We start from the raw sequence: 18,707 nt of genomic DNA, 5'->3' as shown, positions 1-18,707 counted from the left end.
GAATATTGATTTATAAGCCATCTTTCTGAACCAAGTCTACCCAGTGCGGATTGGAACACAGAAATCTGAGCTTGCATCCCCACCCAGTCATGAAACTCATTGACCTTGGGCTAGTCACTATGATCTCAGCCCAACCTACCTCACAGGGCTGTTGTGAAAATAGCATGGGCAGAGGAGAGGAAGAACCATATACATTGCCCTGAGCAGTTTGGAAGGAAATTGGGATTTTTTAAGGGTCAGGCGCAATAAATCATGTGAATCTGAAATTCCCAAATGCAATAACGAGAACAAATGTTTAACCTTGCAGTCTTGTGCCGTGTCCTGGGCAAGAATGGAACTTGCTGGCTTCCCTGCTTGCTTGAGCCTTCTGCTTTGTGCTTCCAGCCAGCTGCCCAGGGACTGGGCTCTGCTCTCCTTTTCATCTGCGGATTCCAAAATGTGCTCCAGCTCCTTTATCTGCAAAGATTCCAGCATGGAAATTTAAGGATGATTTGATTCTTAGAAGACAGAAAGGCATCTGGGGTTTTGCCCAAGTGTCTCCTCTCTGCTGATGGAAGGCACTTTGGCAGGGTGGATAAAAATCAAGGATTAAAAAAAAAATCAGATTTTTAAAATTTAAATTGGATTTTTAAAAATTTTAATTGTATTTTTTAAAATTTAAATTGGATTTTTTAAATAAAATGCTTTTGGAGGAAAAATCTTTCCAAACATTGTTTTCTATTTAAGTAACATTATAGTCCAAAGGCTATTAATCAGTTAACAAACATGGATGCATATGCTATAATGTTAGTGTTTTAGTTTAAAAAATTGTTTAAAATTGTTATTAAGGAAATGATTATTATTTTTCTCCAGCAGAAAAGTTGTCCAAATATAGACAGTTCACTTATTAATCCTCACAATAATTTCATAATTATCTGTCTATGTATTTCTAAGAGTATAACCAAATCAGTAATTTTTGATACAACTGCAAAAACTACTCTGAAAATTTATTATTCCAAACATGAAACCTTCATCTGGTTGTAAATATGAAGATTATACCACCTTGAATGAGTCTTTCTGTAAAAAAAAAGATTTAAATCAAGTCTTACCAACCAGTGATTTAAATCAATTCGATTTAAATCAAACCCACCCTGCACTTTGGTTCAATGGAGGCTTCCACCATGGTGTGGAGAGGGAGGAAACTCCCTCACCCCAGCCATTCCTCCCCCCCCATCCAGTAGCTGGAACACCTTGGGAAGAAGCAGGGGACCTGACAGGTGGAAAATCACCTTCCTCTCCATTCTGCTGGAAGAAGCCTCCACTGGATCTAAGTCAGTGTTTCTCAACCTTTTTTTGGCCACGGCACACTTGTTCCGTGAAAAAAATCACGCGGCACACCACCATTAAAAAAGTTAAAAAATTTAACTCTGTGCCGCCCTATATTGACTATAATTATGACTGTAAGAAACACTTGCCAATTGCTGTGTTGGTTGCAATCTCCTGTAATAAGGCTTCACAAGCCGTCCGGCGGGTCAGTGTCGTTTGCACAGAGCTTTGGGAAAGAGGAGGAGAAATATAGCTTTCCAGCGGGGCAGCGCTATATTATTGGCGGCCGCCAGGCACGTGACAATGCAAATCGCCCTTCTCGTCGCGGCACGTCGCGGCACACCAGCCAGCGTCTCGCAGCACACTAGTGTGCCGCGGAACAGCGGTTGAGAAACGGTGATCTAAGTGCCCTCTGTCATTGGAGGGGCACTGTTGGACATAGACTTTTAAAACGGCCAAAGATTCATAGCTGCCAAGTCTCCTGTTTTCCCCGGGAAACCCCCGTTTTTCCGGCTGTCCCCAGCCGGAAAAATGGATTTTTTTTGTTTTCCCCCGGTTTATTCTGGTGCGGCGGCCATTTTGGAAGTGGGCAGAGCATGCTCAGAAGCGACTTTTGATGCTGCTCTGCCCAGTTCCAAAATGGCTGCAGCGCGACTTCTGGTGCGGCAGCCATTTTGGAACTGGGCACAGCAGCATCAAAAGTAGCTTCTGAGCATGCTCCGCCCAGTTCCAAAATGGCCGCCACGCTACTTCCGGTATGCTACTTCCGGTCCGGTCCCTTATTTTTCAGAGAGGAACTTGGCAGGTATGCAAAGATTATCTACCGTTTTTGCATCCCATATTCCCACAACACATGTGGGGATCATTCCTCACAACGGATGTACTAAATTGAATGCAGGAAGCTGGAAATTTTGGAATCTTCCAAATGCAGAGATATTGCTTGTTGTGTAGATTGGCTTGGTGAAATTGCGGGCAGAGTTCCTACAGTTGAAGGATTTTCAAATCCAGGTGCACCCATGTCCAGCTAAGTCATACCCGAGGCAGAAAAACCCACAAGCACCTTTCCCCCCTTCCTGCCAGTAAAATACAAATAAAAGGTAAAGGTAAAGGGACCCCTGACCATTAGGTCCAGTCGTGACCGACTCTGGGGTTGCGCGCTCATCTCGCATTATTGGCCGAGGGAGCCGGCGTATAGCTTCCAGGTCATGTGGCCAGCATGACAAAGCCGCTTCTGGCGAACCAGAGCAGCACACGGAAACACCGTTTACCTTCCCGCTGTAGCGGTTCCTATTTATCTACTTGCATTTTGACGTGCTTTCGAACTGCTAGGTTGGCAGGAGCTGGGACCGAGCAACGGGAGCTCACCCCGTCACAGGGGTTTGAACCGCCGACCTTCTGATCAGCAAGCCCTAGGCTCAGTGGTTTAACCACAGCGCCACCTGGGTCCCTCAAAATACAAATAAGAGCCCATTAAATAACAAACTTCCATTAAATAACAAACTCTTCATGGGGTCACGAAGAGTCGGACACGACTAAACAACAACAACAACAACAACAAATAACAAACTATTTTCTGCCCTTTCAGGACACCCCAAAATCTGCTCCCTGACGCAGCTATTTGACTGCCTAATGAAAGGGCTGGCCCTGCCTCACAGTGTTTCAGGGGGCTGCAGTGGAGAGGAAGCTGTGTTACGACTTCTCCATGTGCCGCTCTGGATCCACAGGACTCGTTCTCTGTGCAAAAGAACTGCAAAGGATGAACAAACCTTTCCGCTCAGAGAGCCTCTCAACCGGTGCCACTGCAGATTCATTTCACCGAGACGCTCTGCGAACACCGTCCTCTCGTAACGCTTGTTCTTGACATCGCATGTTGTCATCTGCAGCAGCGACTGGTTAACATAATCTACTACCCCCTGTTTGAAGTTCATTTCCATCTCGTATTCCTAGAAAAGTAAACACAACCCTGTCAAAAAAAAAAGGCATTTTCCACCGCAGAAAACGCCATTACCACTTACTTTTATGGCATTTGAAATGGTGTTAATGCATAGAGGAACTATGATGACCCATAATCTCTGTGAATGTTTGTCCTTTGTTAATGCTTTAAAAGTGTGGGCTTGTAGGTTAATGCACTTGCTAGCTCACTAATCTATCTGGGCAAAGTTGGCATTTTCTTCTTGGCTTTTATATGCATGAGAATCTATCGTACTGCACACTTAATGTGCATTTAGGGCTGCTCTGCTGTGATGGAATGTTACTGCTACCAAATGCACTTACGAGTGGTGGACCAAACAAAATAAAAAAAATTACTTCCAGTAGAACCTTAGAGACCAACTAAGTTTGTCATTGGTATGAGCTTTCGTGGACCGTGGTGGTGGACCGTTGAAGAGCCTCGTGTGGCACCTGTGAAGTAAGTTGGGTGGGCGGTAGGAGACCCATTGCAAAAGCATTTCTGGGCAAAAAGTGGCACAGCACTAGATGGAAGAGGTGCAGCTTAGCGGCAGAGCATGCGCTCTGAATGCAGAAGGTCCCAGGCGGAGGTGGCGGTTTGAAAAAGGCAAAAGCAGGGAGATGCCACAGTTGGAAGAAAGCAAGGTACCCTTGTGCAGTGGCCTTTACAGTGGTACCTCGCAAGACGAATGCCCTGCAAGATGAATTTTCCGCAAGACGAATGCGTCTTGCGATCTGATGGTGACTCGCAAGACGAATTCGTTTTGCGAAAAAACCGTTTTGTGAATCACGGTTTCCCATAGGAATGCATTGAAATTTAATTAATGCATTTCTATGGGCAAAAAAAGAAAGAAATTTCAATGCATTCCTATGGGAAACCGCGATTCGCAAGACGAATTTTTCGCAAAATGAATTGACTCGCAGAACGAATTAAATTCGTCTTGCGAGGTACCACTGTATTCATAAAATGCAAGGCACCTTTCACCCCAGGGGTTCAGCAAAGCTCTCGTGCTCATTACAGGGCTCAGACCCCAATTATAGGGTGACTGGAAGAGGCCACACCAGGCAGATGCGATTCCCAATTTGGATTCTTGTATTCTTGTCTGGCAAAGTGAATCAGCTTCTAGGACTCTCATTCTTTAGTGCCCTACTCACCTTGTACTTCTTAAGAAGGCCTTTCACTTGGCATGTGGGACTCTGAGCATTCACAGTAGCTTCAGATCTTCTTTTTTGCTCAATCTGGTTCATCTGGTCCATTAATTCTGCGATTGCCTCATGAGACGGCAGCTTTGCCACCTGAAGCTGGTCAGAAATTATGCAACAACAACAACAGTAATACTTAATGCCCCATTTTATTTTATTTTTATTTTATTTATTTAATGCCCCATGTATTTTAATGTTTGTTGAAAGCCACCCAGAGTGGCACGGGAAGCCCAGCCAGATGGGCGGGGTATAAATAAATTATTATTATTATTATTATTATTATTATTATTATTATTATTATTATTATTATTATTATTATTATTATCCATCGGACTGAGTTGCCCCAGTCAATCTGGGTCTGTCTTCCTCTTTCTGTTTACAAGGAAGGGTTATGGATTCTTAAACTGTAGAATACCCTTAACCAAAACTTAGAGAAAACTAAATGGATTGGTTTGAGATACAAGGTCTACTTATAATGGGACGTGGGGGTGGATAGAGGCAATGCATGCATGAACAGATTGAGGGTGGGAGGGACTGAGTCCTTGAATTAGCCATTTCCTGACTGTATGTTTCAAGCGGCAATAGGGGCCCAACAAGACAAAATGCTCCCCCGTGCAAACAAGCAAAAAATAAATTCCCGGCACATAGAAATCCAGCATTTCAGGGAGAAGGATTATAGCCTAGCCTTCTTCAAAATATGCTAGTTTTCTATGTGCAGGGATCAGGATGTAGGCAATGGTCTTTCAGATTGCCTAGCAACATTCTCAATGAACGAAGTAGGAGCAAACTTTTTAAAAACCCCATGAATTGGCAAGTGGGGGCCAAGTATAGGAAGAGAGTGTGCATTTAAAAGTTTTAGGACAAGATTATTACTGCAAGTCAAAGCTGAAGGAGAGATATTGGGCTCTTTGCAGTACATTATTTCAGTGGGACTTTAGCACACATGCCTCCCACTTTTTTTTTGATGGACTGCATCCTTGAGTTATATATAAATGCTTGCAATCAGTAACACATACAGAAGGTTAAGGAGGCTGCAATAACAGTAGTATTTAACACCTGGATTCTGCTTTGGTAAGAAGGCCCTGAATGCAAGAATGATTGGGCCACATAATTCAGCACTTTGCAATGAATACCCAGAGCAGCCTATCGAGGTAGTTCAGGCCTGGAGGTTTGGGCTTCTGATTTGCTTTTTTACCTGGAGAAACTTCTCCTGGATGCCTGGCAACTGAGCGATCAGGTCGGCCCATCTCTGGTCATACGTCACTAAAGCTGACCGCAGTACCGCTGCGTCGGATTGCTTAAGAAGCAAGAGCTGATTGCCAGTGCTTATGACTGATGACTTCAAGGAAGATTTATCATCAACCTCTGTAGAAAATGCCTAGGAGTTGGAGAAACAATTTCACATGGGCATGACTTTCAAAGAAAGAAAATAAATTTACTGTGGGAGGGGGAAGAATAGATGCTGCTCTGACCACAGTTGGATGAATTGTACCATGGAGCCGGTTTTAACTGAGAAAAGTTATTCCCTCTTTTTCACCCAAAACACTGCCATAAACTGAGAATGACCACAATGTAGTTCACAGTGTCAGAACCAAATTACAGAGACCAATCCTTGCTCTGCGATTTCTCTTACTAGGTGACCTTTAGCCTGGCACCATCTTGCCGTTTGGCCTACCATGCAGGGCAAATGTATGGATAAAATGGGGAAGCCAGATGTGCTGTTGTGTACAGTCTGCCAATTCCCTGGTATTTCTTTCCGGGTCTTTGAGCCAAGAGCACCAGCCTTTACTTCCTCCCCCTGGGCTGTTGATCAGATGGCCATGGGAATGTGGGAATGGACTTGCTCCTTGCTTCCCTGTCCTTTTCAGCTGCATCCCTGCTTTATTGACTTCCTGCATGAATGGAAGCACCAGGGAACTGTTGCCCCACACCCTCACCCAATGTAAGCTACGCTGACCCTGGAGGGACAGTAAAATGCAAACTTGACTGATACACAGAACTCAAAATCATCCAATGAGCTCGAGCTGTGGCCTGCTCCTTCCTTAACACCAAGCAAGCAAGACAAGACGTCTTCAACTAATCACAGTTTCCTGTTGGGTGTGAACTGGGAAACTATGGTTAGCGGCCTTGGGACAAGCCAGGATATGAAGTCAACTAGGAGCTTTCATATCCTGGCTTGTTCTAAAACCACGTAAGATGCAATGGGAAATGACTTTATGGCTTGTTTGCTTGCTCACATGAAGAGAGGAGAGAAGCAGCTGCTCGCAGGGGTCTTAGTTTCATTCATATTTGGGCTTATTAGGCTGATACATGATTGTCTGGACATGGCCACTGAATGACAGAGGAAAAGAAAATGTTGAGTTTTTGAAGATGGCTTCAAAAAACAAGCATTAGATTAATTCCTAGATGAAATGCCAATTAAGTGTTGGAAACGAACAATAAGGAAAGTAAATATCCTTCAGGGGTAGGTTGGCTGCTATTTGAAAACAATGAGCATGGAAATACATGGAACATTGGCTTGATTCAGCACGACAATGTTTGTCTTTTTAAAAGTGCAAACAAATCTACGCATATCAATCCAGTTGTAAGCCACAAAAACATTGTTTGACTTACAATGAAGTTGCATATATTGTTTCTGACAGTGTTCAAGTCCTGGGAGGCATTGAGCGACTGCTCCTTCCAGTCACGAACGCGCTGCTGAGCAGACCCCAGCCAGATTTCCAGCTCCTTTGAATCCCTGTTGTAGCTGCAAAAACAAACCAAAGGTGGCATAATTCAGACTGAAATTCCCAGGTGTCAGAAAAGGTTATTTATGCATGCAGCAACTGTGCCCCGTGTGTTGTTAGCCCCCAAGTGGAAAATGAGCGAGGTCCCAACCAAAGAAGATTGGCAACTTAAGTTGACAGAATATGCACAACCTATAGAATAAGGGAACAAGAAGAACAAATGTTTAAAGAATACTGGAAAACGTTTATATTGACTATATGGAAAATAATTGTGTACAGCTGAAAACGCTGGCAGCATTAAGATAAATTCAGCAGTGTAAATAAGTTTTGATGGATGCAATACAGTAATGGAATACTGAATGGTATAGTTTTTGTGAAATATGCAGGGATTTCTATGATATGTAAAACGAACCATGGAAAAAGAAGAAGGGAAGTCATTGATATTTTAAGGATGTTTAAATGAGTACCGTGGTGCCTCGCTAGACGAATTTAATTCGTTCCACGGGTCTTTTCTTATAACGAAAAATTCGTCTAGCGAATCCCATAGGAATGCATTGGAATTTTTTTGGATTTTTTTTTGCCCATAGGAACGCATTAATTGAATTTCAATGCATTCCTATGGGAAACCGCGATTCGCTAGACGAATTTTTCATAAAACGAATTTGTCTAGCGAGGCAACCTCCGCTCAAAAAATCCTTTCGTTAAGCGGAAATTTCGTTAAGCAGGGCATTCATTAAGCGAGGCACCACTGTATTTTAAATTGTAAAACAGAAAATTTAATAAAAATCTTAATAAAATATAAAAGAAACAAACCCAAGCTACTGTTAGAATAAACGAAAGACCATGGCAGTCTCCACATGTCACGGGTGGTGAAGATGGAATAAAAGCACTAGGGGGAATGTTAATATGAGCGTCCCCTACGCAGACACATTGAGCTATTGCTTGCTGCTGCCATGACTGCTCTGCAGCAGCCGTGATGGAAATGCCCCCCTCTCAAATAGCAACAAGGACAAAGTAGGACCAGGAATGGGTTATTCCTTCAGCTGGGCAGTCTTCCTTATGGCAGGTGAAGCCTATGGGTGAGAATGATGTAAAATGCCCACTCCCCAAGTTTTTAGGGCTTACTGCGACCGTAGAATGCTAGGCTGAGGAACGTAGGAAAGTACCGCACCTACCTGGACAAGAGTTTGAGCAAAGTCTCCAGTCTCTGTAGCTCATGGGCAACTCTTTTGGAAAGAGAGGCCCACTGGTCCTCCAGCTTCTCAATCTGGACCTGCAATTCAGGACAGCTCACGACCCCCAGCAGGTTCTTCCCTTCCTTCACTACCTGACAATACCCGGCCTGCTCCCCTTCCATTTCCATTTTGATTTGCTAAGAAAGAGCACAAAGATTACACAGAGTTATAATGAGAGGCAGAGTTACAGGCTGTTGGCTTTAGTCTCAGGCTTGCCATTCATTTTGATGAGGAAGAACAGCACGGCAGAAACAAATTATATTTATCACCCCAAAGAATTGCGTAATTCTAAATGAACTGATTGCTGGCTTCTGTGTTAATGAAGGGAAGAGTGTGGTAGCTCGGTGGTAGATCCCTGGCATCTCCTGGTTAGGACTGGGAGAGATTCCCTTCATTAACACAGAAGCCAGCAATCAGTTCGTTTAGAATTACGCAATTCTTTGGGGTGATAACTTTTGAGAGCTGCTGCCAGTCAGTAGGTTGCAACAGGCTGCCTTCCGGAGGTTGTTGGACTGCAATGCCCATGGTTCCCTGACAATTGGCCACATTGGCTGAGGAAGATGGGAGTTGTAGTCCAACAACATCCAGAGGGCAGCACTACCCCAGAGTAGACAAAACTGAGCTAGATGAATGAATGGTCTGATTCTGTATAGGGTAGCTTCCAATATTCCTAAGGAGAGGGGCTTTGATTCCTTCCTGTATCACCCAGCCCTCTCTGGTACATCTTGTTCAAACCATTAAAGGTGATTGATGGCTCATTTCCCCCTATTTTCCCAACTTCCCGAGAGCCTTTTATTTCCATTGCCCACTGAATGTCCCTCATGCTCTCCAAAGAGCTGGTGCCTTCTTCATTCCAGCTTCCTGCTGGACATTGGGAAATTGAACCTCCCTGGAAGTATGGGGCCAACCGCAGCTGGGTCCGCACAGTGCCCCATTTTCTCATGCGCCCCCAAATCCTAATGAGCCTCTGCCTTAGAGCACGGCTATAATCCCAAGGGCTAGAAGGGTCACATGGGCTGATGGGTCAGGGGAGGGGCCACATGACCATGGGCGTGGCCAGAACTGCGGGTGGGCGGTGCTTGGATTGGTGGCAAGTGGAACTGTTTACACATTTATTCATTCGAACATGCACAGTGTGGGGGAGGGTCCCTTCTCAACACACACCCTCTGCAACGCAGTCACACCACCCAGTTCGCCAAGCGTGGTTTACACGGGGAGAAAGGTGTGCGAGCTTCGAAGAGCGCAGACCTGGCAGGGAGGCAGCGAACGTGGAAGTGGGAATGTGGAAGTTTGGGCAGCTGCATGGGCCACGCCAAAGGCTTCCAAACGATGCCTTATGAGGAACGGCTTAGGGAGCTGGGTATGTTTAGCCTGGAGAAGAGAAGGTTAAGGGGTGATATGATAGCCATGTTCAAATATATGAAAGGATGTCATATAGAGGAGGGAGAAAGGTTGTTTTCTGCTGCTCCAGAGAAGCGGACACGGAGCAATGGATTCAAACTTCAAGAAAGAAGATTCCACCTAAACATTAGGAAGAACTTCCTGACAGTAAGAGCTGTTCGGCAGTGGAATTTGCTACCAAGGAGTGTGGTGGAGTCTCCTTCTTTGGAGGTCTTTAAGCAGAGGCTTGACAGGCATATGTCAAGAATGGTTTGATGGTGTTTCCTGCTTGGCAGGGGGTTGGACTGGATGGCCCTTGTGGTCTCTTCCAACTCTATGATTCTATGATTCCAGAGGTTGCTCGAAATTTGACAGTGTGTTTCAGTCCATTGATGACAACAGGCACAAGGTGGGTTACAAGATTCAGGGGGCAGGCAAGTACCTGAAGAAGCTGAGTCCTTTCCATCAAACTTTCTTCTGTCTCTTCCACCAAACCCACAGAAGGCACAGCGGAGGACAACGCCTCAAGTTTTTGGCAGAAAGACCCATAGCCATCATCAAACGCTATCCAGTCCTAAGGAAGGGAATGCATTTTTAGCAAAACACATTATATTTAGGTGTTTCCTAACACCATTGTGTAAGAACCACGTCCACCACAGACGTATTTATTTTTTCTTAATAATTTTTATTGGTTTTTACATATATTTTCCTTGCATAACATCATAACAACCTTTTTCCAAAAATAAAACATTTGGCTCCATGAGCCTGTATCTTCCCTCCTCCCCAAATAATGGTTTTCAGACTTAACCTCCATACATTGCATTTTCCTGAATTTCTTATTCCTGCTAAATCTTATCCTTATATAATTCCTTGCTTAACTACAATAAGTAATAAATTTATCCTTACGAAGCTTCCTGCAGCCCAACTAGCGATGCTAATTGTTTACAGTTGTCTTTCAAATATAAAATAAATTAGTTCCAATCTTTCTGGAAAGCCTGGTCCTGCTGGTTCCGGATTTTCCCCGCCAGTTTCGCCAAAACTGCATAGTCCATTAATTTCACCTGCCACTCTTCTTTCATTGGTAAATCTTCTTGCTTCCATCTTTGGGCTACTAACATTCTTGCCCCAGTTGTCGCATATGAAAACAATGTTTTATCCTGCTTGTATATTTCTCCACCAACTATACCTAATAGGAAAGCTTCTGGTTTTTTTAAAGAATGTATATTTCAACATTATATATCATTACCCAGAAAGCTTTCACCTCTTTACACGACCACTACATATGATAAAAGGTACAGATGTATTTCTACTCCACAGCTCTCCCCCCCCCCCACTTCATTTTATCCCCTTACCTGTAACAGTCTTTCCAAATAGGCTCCGTACTGGACCGCTTGCTGTTCCAAACATTGGTCTTCCTCTACCAGCTGACTCCAGGATTTCCCTCTCTCATGTAACGCTGAAGGTGCCACCTTTTCGGAACACGTCTGTACCAGCTGCCTGTGGGCCTTGTTGCAGAAAAAGCTCTGGATTTAAAAAGGAAAGCGGCACTGAGGATAAATCAATGAATTCACACTTTAAAGAAACAAAAAAACAACTGTTTCCTTATAGGAGACTTTTCTCCCTTCTTGTTGTTGCTGGTGCTGAAGGATTAAATGTATTATAAATTAGTGGGGACAGGTGATCTGGCCACCAGTAATTAAAAAAAATAAATTAGAGCCACTTATTTTTTGCGAAGAAGGCTGATCGCCGAAGAATTGATGCTTCTGAATTATGGTGCTGGAGGAGACTCTTGAGAGTCCCATGGACTGCAAGAAGATCAAACCTATCCATTCTGAAGGAAATCAGCCCTGAGTGCTCACTGGAAGGACAGAGCCTGAAGCTGAGGCTCCAATACTTTGGCCACCTCATGAGAAGACTCCCTGGAAAAGACCCTGATGTTGGGAAAGATGGAGGGCACAAGGAGAAGGGGACGTCAGAGGACGAGATGGTTGGACAGTGTTCTCGAAGCTACGAACATGAGTTTGACCAAACTGCGGGAGGCAGTGCAAGACAGGAGTGCCTGGCGTGCTATGGTCCATGGGGTCACGAAGAGTCGGACACGACTAAACGACTAAACAACAACAACAATTTTTTTGCGAGCCTCAGATCCACTGATCATGCAGAGCAAACATACGGTTGAGCAAAGATAATGAATCTCTGGCTTAGCAATGCAAGCCCACAAATGTAAATGTTTAGATGCTGTCTCCCACCAAGTCAGACTATTGGCCTACCTTGCTCAGTCTTGCCTACAGCAGGGATGGGGAACCTCCAATACATTTTGGATTCCAGTTTCCATCAGCCCCAGGTAGCAGGGCCAGTGGTCAAGGATGGCAGGCACTACGTTCCAACAACATCTGGAGCTCCTCCCTCCCTGGTCTACAATGAATGGCAGCAGTTCTCCAGGTTTTAGGCAAGAGACTATCCCAGCCCTGCCTGCAGACTGAACTTGGGACTTTCAACATCCAAAGCAACTGCCCGATTGCCTGACCTGTGACAGGGCCTTTTCAGTGGTGGCTCCCTGGTTGTGAAATGCTCTCCTTAGTGAAGTGTGCCTGCCTGTCATCCTTATCACTTTTCAGGAAGAATAAAAACACATTCCTGTTTACCCGAGCGTTTGGGTTCCCGGCAACCTCCAGATCACCGGATGGAAGAATGTTTTAGTTGTAATTTATTTTAAAAGGTTCTTAACCGTAACTACTTCTAGATGGTTGTGGTTGTTGTTTTTAATTGTAATTGTTTCAGAATGTTTTAAATCTGCTTTAAAATAGTTTTTGCTTTGTTTTTAAATTTTATATTGGTTTGCCTCCCTGGGATCCTTGGGGAGGAAGGCTGACATATAAATTCAATAAAATAAACAAACAAGATTCTCAGCCATTGAGCTGCAGGCTCTCCCCCATTTGATCAATATGGAGAACCATTTTCACCTTAATGCCTCATACAAAGCTGTATTTTCATCTGCAATGCATTTTCCTTTCCTTCCCACTTGCACCATTTTCTACTTTGAAGAGGTAAAATTGCAGCCTCTTTTGTCTGATGGGAAACAGAAGTGACTAACTGCTTCTCTTAACTTAACAGTCAAAACAGCCGAGTAGGAATCGTTTCGTGTTTGTGCCATCTTTCTCCTGGGCAGTTTGTAAACATTAATCTTCATTAGCAGCGCTGTATTTTATGTCTGGCAAAGTAATTACAGCACCGGGTGTATTATTTACATATTGCAATATGCACACACACACTCCCCACCCCACAAAATTCCTTTACTCATTTGTGATGCCAATTATGTTAAGAGCTGAAAATGGGAAATAAACATGAAACACTAAGCCAGGCATCCCCAAAATGCGGCCCTCCAGATGTTTTGGCCTACAACTCCCATGATCCCTAGCTAACAGGACCAGTGGTCAGGGAAGATGGGAATTGTAGTCCAAAACATCTGGAGCGTCTGTCCTTCCTATAAGGCAGCGCATTTTGGGGTTCATTTTCATAACATCTTATACATTTCGTTTCACATACTGCTTTCTCCCACCACAAGGATGGGAGAGAGGTGAGATTCAGTTTGCTTTTAACAGCCAAATGTATCAAATGCACACTTTCAGAAGCGACTTGAGAACCACAACGCAGCCACCCTTCGAGATTTGCCCTCCTCCGAATTTCACAACCAAACAATGTTTACAAAGATGAATGTATTTGGGGTAAACGTGCATAAAAAAATGACTATATTAGGGAAAATAGCAGAAAAATGCATTACAATAGGATAAAATGCTTACTTTTGCAAACTACTTAGGGGCTTGCTTTCAATCAGGTGGTATATCAATTTTGCTAAATAAAAATTCAAAAATTCACACTAAAATGCAGAATGATTTTTCATAAGGATTAAAAAAACAACAACTTGCAAACTGGTACAGAAATGTGGAGAACTGAATTTAAGAGTGGGAAAATCAGAAACGGAGAGTGGGGAAAACTGACAGATACTTTCCATCCCTACTTCCAAAGAACTCAGGGTGGCATACATCAGAAGTCCCAGGGCAATCTCCCATCTCTAATACTTTGCTTCAGATTTTTGTTTGCTACTAATCTCAAGGAGTAATAGGAATCCATCGATATTATCTGGAAATGGAGAGGGGGCAAAATCACAGTACTTCAAGTTATTTGAGCAGAAAGCCAGTACCTTGTGGTTTTGTAGATGAAACTGTAAATTAGTTCGACTGGTAGCTTTGAGCTTGATCTCTTGAGCAACTTTCTCTCGCCCAAGATCTGCGAGCTCAGCTAATCCCTGCAGCAAAGCTTCATATTGTTGCTCGCAAATAAATGGAGAGGCCAGCTCCTTCTGTTTGTCTTGCAGGATCTCCCAAAGGTCATCTAACACATCCTGGAATTTAAACAAGTTCTAATTAATGTGTTTCTTTCGGTTGTTTGCGTTGAAAATATCTGACTAGCAACCAGAGCTTAGCCCAGTGCAGTGGTGCCTCGCTAGACGAATGCCCTGCTAGACGAAAATTTCGCTTAACAAAAGGATTTTCTGATCGGAGGTTGCCTCGCTATACGACAAGGTTTTCTATGGCCACTGCTTCGTCGTGCGAAGCGTGGCCATAAAAACCTCTGATCAGAAAATCAGGGCATTCATCTAGTGAAAGGGGAACCAGCTGTAGCAAGGGAAGAAGGCAAAGGAAAATCAGCTGAACAATGGTTCTGCAAAGCAGAGTCTCCTATGTCTGGAAACCATCTCCTGGGCCTGAATGGGGATGTAGATCCATCGCTTATGAATATGTACCCTCCACTACCTTGCTATTCTCATCCCGGCACTCATTGAACTGGCTGATGTAAATCTGCAGTCATCAATTGCTGGTTCAGGGCCAGGCTGCTCATTAACAGCATCATTTGCTTAAATTTGGGGGCCTTTCCCGGGAAGTTTTGCAACATTTAATGTTCTAGGAAACACATTTTTTCAAATAACTATTCATGTTTCAAATAACTGCTTACATCCGTACTTAGCAATTATCTTTTCTGGCCCTCCCATCCACCTTGATACGGCATTCCCTAAATGTTGGGACAAGATGTATTTAATTTTGCTCACTTCCACAGATACTGATAGTACTACACACATGCTATTCATTCGGGGTCTTTACCTCTAGTTTATGCACGTCATGGATTAGGGCAACAGGGACATGACCTCTTAGTTTAGCAGTCTGCGTCTCAAAGTTCTGCATTTCCAACTCGTGGGCGTCCAGCCTCTGAATGAATGAAAGAACGAGATGATTTGAGTTTAAGGCTACGCTCATTAGCAGCAGCAGATATATTTCTAGTCAGCTGAAGGTCCCAACAGTGCTTAACAAACTTGCAAATCACATCTGTCAAGTAGAGGGATGAAACCGTAGCCCCAAACACAAACAGGAAGGAGAGAAAAAAGACAAGAAAAATCACATCTAGTAAATCAAAGTGGCATCACTGGAGTGGGTTTTTGTCTAGAAAAAAGGAACAACATCTTAATCTACTAGTGGCCATGCCAACGAAATGTTGCCGATTGGAGTGCTTCTCTCATCAATGTTCCAGCAACCAGGCACACGCTCTTCCTTCGTAGTCTGTTTCCCCTTTTCTCCATTAACTAACAAATAATATTGTAAAAAAAATTCTTTCAGTAGCACCTTAAAGACCAACTAAGTTTTTATTTTGGTATGAGCTTTCGTGTGCATGCACACTTCATCAGATACACTGAAACAGAAGTCACCAGACCCTTATGTATATTCAGAGGGTGGGGGTGATGGGAATGGGTGATGGCTGATAGGGGTGGTAAACCTGTTGATGACTGTTAACGACTGTTAATGACTGCAATTGGTCTTGCGGGGGGGGGGAGCAAGGGCTGAGGTGCTAAGAAAAGCTTGATCATGTATAATGAGATAAGAATCCTATGTCTCTGTTCATTCCAGGTGGCTCCATGGAAGGAAATAATATTGTGTGTCTGCTGAGCAGGTTCAGTCTGCATTGGGCCATTCTGGAGAGGAGAGTTGCCTCCTTGATTCCTGCCAAAAACTTTTTTGTACCTCTACACACCTTGAGGGGGTATCTTCCCAAGCACATTGACTCCTTCCCCTCTTGTTTTCGTAGCTTTTTTTGTGTGCTTATACAAGCTTTGGTGTCTCCGTGGGAAGGCTGGTACAGCCCCTTCTCTTTTCCCAGTTACGCTTTCAGTTACGCGATCTTGTCGGAACGCACCACTTGTGCTCACTACCCAAAGGAGTGTAGAGTGTAGCCTAGAAAGGCGGCTGCTGCTGTGGCACTTTCTGCCAGGAAAGAATTAGTCTTTTGTGCCTTTTTCGCAAGCACAAAGAAATCTGTATACTTAAAAGAACCCTGAGGCCAAAGTTACGCATTATACGATTATTAGCATTAAACCAATTTATAAACCGCTTCACAGCATTGATGCTTGAGCTGAGATTCCTGCGCTGCAGGGGGTTGGACCAGATGACCCCCCCAAAGGTCCCTTCCAATTCTAGTATTCTATGATTCCGTGAAGCAGTGCTCATGGTAGAAATGGACTAAAAAGCCACAGAAATAGAAGCTCAAAAAATGATAAAACCAGCTCACCAACTGCTGAAACAGAGGTTCTCAAAGAGTGTGGCAGGAGAGGGTGGCAAGTGAGATGGGAAAATTCAAGGACAATCAAACAGACGTTTCAGTGAAGTATTGTATCAATTTTTTTTATTTTATTTGGAGAATGTGGATATCTTTCCAAAATGAGAGCACCGAGCAATAGTGAGGACAATCCTACTTGTGATCCAGAATCAGTGAGTTTTATTCTTGTTTTCCTATGTATTTCTCATCGATAAAAAAAATTCTCTGTGTGGAGTGAGCAAATTTCTGTTTTGAAAGTGTGGCCCAGAGAAAAAAATTTGAGAATCACTGCTCTAAAACAATAAAACCATCTCTACAAATTCTAAAAAAACAATGAAACGAATTCATCAGATGCAGAGCTGATCTTCCCCAATGAAGCGCCACAACTCTACAGGCCGCTTGCCCCCAGAAACTGGTCTGAACACAGAGCTTATAGAAACACGGTCATTACTGTTACCATTAAGCTCAGGGGGGAAACAAAACCGTCACTCCAATTTTGGAAAACAAAACCGCAAATAAGAGAAATTAGGTAAAATTGTCGAGTGATTGTGCCTTATATTCATATGTCCCGTCTAATTACCTGGAGCTGTTTGGAGATACCGTGTTGGCTTGTTGCGCCGAAGGACTCTTGCAGTAAGGATTTTTTCATAATCAACCTACCATACAATCGCCTGATTTCATTCTGTGACGGGGACAAGCGAAAAACCGAAGTGAACCCAGAGGTACACGATACAGAATGAAAGGATAATTAAACTGCAGTTCAACCGGGCTATTTAATCAGCGTCATTCTTTAAATACATACATACATGCACAGAGAAAGAGAGTGTCCTGGAATTACCTGTTCTTGTAATAAAATAAAAATAAAATAAAATGATGGCCACTTTTGTAATCACTGACTAATCTGCATCAGGCGTGGGCCCATTAGGGAGGTCAAGGATTAAATCATCCCTACAGGAGATATGATTTAGCTCAGCGGTAATGAAGGACTGTCTCAAAATTGAGACTAATCCAGACAAGCTTCTTTGTGGGCAGGGTGTGTGTGTGTGTGTGTGCATAGTGAAATTGACGTTTCCTATCCTAGCCACCAGGCATATCTGTTCCATCTCTAAGGCTGCTGAATATCCATATGAGTGCAATAATAATGATGATAATAATAATAATATTAATAATAATACTTTTCTTATAACCTGCTCATCTGACTGGGTTACCCCTCCAACAAAATACAGAGGGGAAAACAGCCAACCAAACAAAACACATCAAACGTTAAAAGCTTCCTGAAAAAGGGCTGCCTTCAGACGTCAACAAAAAGTTAATATACAGTGGGACCTCGGTTTTCGAGTGTCTTGGAAGCCGAACGTTTCAGAACCCAAACGCCGAAAATCCGGAAGTAAATGCTTCCGTTTTTTAACGTGCTTCGAACGGCTTCTGCTGCGTGTTTTTCAATTCTCTCCATTGAAATGGCCGACAGCCTCGGCTTTCAAACGTTTCGGAAGTCAAACCGTCTTCTGGAGTGGATTACGTTCGAAAGCCGAGGTTGCACTGTTGTTGTTAAATGTAATGTGTCCATAAAACCCATTGCAATATCCTAAATTACAGAATCAAGTCTCAATTTATATGATTTCAAATGAAGAGGCCCGTGCTTTCCTGAAGAGTCCCCCAAATTTGATTGAGCATAATGTAAGTTGGTGCAACATCATTTACTGGTTTTTTGTTTTTTTTGCAGAAATATGGCATGCTTCTCTCTTGTGAGATGCAACTTAGATGGGCACTAGAGAATGGAAAGAAATACAATTGGGAAGTACCTGATATTGACTGTAATGGTCCAGCTCAGCTTTTATAGACTTGCTCCTCAAAGAGGTAGCTGCTTGGGTCGACTGCAGCCACGACTGCAAGTTGCTAAAACACTCGGAGAATCTATCAGCGTTACCACCAGCAGAGGCAATGGACCTCAGAAGGTCATCCTTTTTCTCACCAATATCCGCATGAAGCTTTTGCAGCTCTGCGGAGAGAGTCTGAAAAGAGAGAGAGAGAGAGAGAGAAAAAATGAGAAACAGGCTGGTAAATATGGTTTTGTAAAAGGAATGGCAGGAATTCATCAAATCTAAAGTAAAAAGGATCTTATAATCCACTACTTTTGAGCTTGGTCACTTTGTGTTCTCAAGCAAGAGACCTGGGCTTTCTACCTATCATGCACCATGAGAAGGAAGGAGGGAAGAGCAAATTTTGTGGTTCCCCCAGGCATGCTGATACTACCATCTTAGTTATCCAT

The 18,707-nt window shown here is 43.4% G+C and overlaps 1 protein-coding gene across 4 annotated transcripts in view; it reads right to left on the bottom strand.

The window, feature by feature from the left end:
- SYNE2 (spectrin repeat containing nuclear envelope protein 2) overlaps positions 1 to 18,707 on the bottom strand; it is a 233,425-nt gene that overhangs the window by 62,044 nt on the left and 152,674 nt on the right. For all 4 annotated transcript variants that reach the window (XM_060271444.1, XM_060271437.1, XM_060271442.1 and 1 more), the window contains exons 70-81: positions 18,241 to 18,450; positions 17,019 to 17,120; positions 14,956 to 15,060; positions 13,998 to 14,198; positions 11,149 to 11,319; positions 10,239 to 10,370; positions 8,357 to 8,553; positions 7,069 to 7,201; positions 5,651 to 5,833; positions 4,408 to 4,554; positions 3,072 to 3,248; positions 301 to 456 (exon numbers count right to left, since the gene is read on the bottom strand). In XM_060271444.1, coding sequence (XP_060127427.1) covers positions 301 to 456; positions 3,072 to 3,248; positions 4,408 to 4,554; positions 5,651 to 5,833; positions 7,069 to 7,201; positions 8,357 to 8,553; positions 10,239 to 10,370; positions 11,149 to 11,319; positions 13,998 to 14,198; positions 14,956 to 15,060; positions 17,019 to 17,120; positions 18,241 to 18,450 — 1,914 coding nt within the window. The remainder of the gene's footprint in view (positions 1 to 300; positions 457 to 3,071; positions 3,249 to 4,407; positions 4,555 to 5,650; positions 5,834 to 7,068; positions 7,202 to 8,356; positions 8,554 to 10,238; positions 10,371 to 11,148; positions 11,320 to 13,997; positions 14,199 to 14,955; positions 15,061 to 17,018; positions 17,121 to 18,240; positions 18,451 to 18,707) is intronic.

The sequence above is a fragment of the Zootoca vivipara genome, chromosome 1 (assembly GCF_963506605.1).
Source record: "Zootoca vivipara chromosome 1, rZooViv1.1, whole genome shotgun sequence".
NCBI classification, from domain to species: domain Eukaryota; kingdom Metazoa; phylum Chordata; class Lepidosauria; order Squamata; family Lacertidae; genus Zootoca; species Zootoca vivipara.
This window is presented reverse-complemented; position numbering and strand designations above follow the sequence as displayed.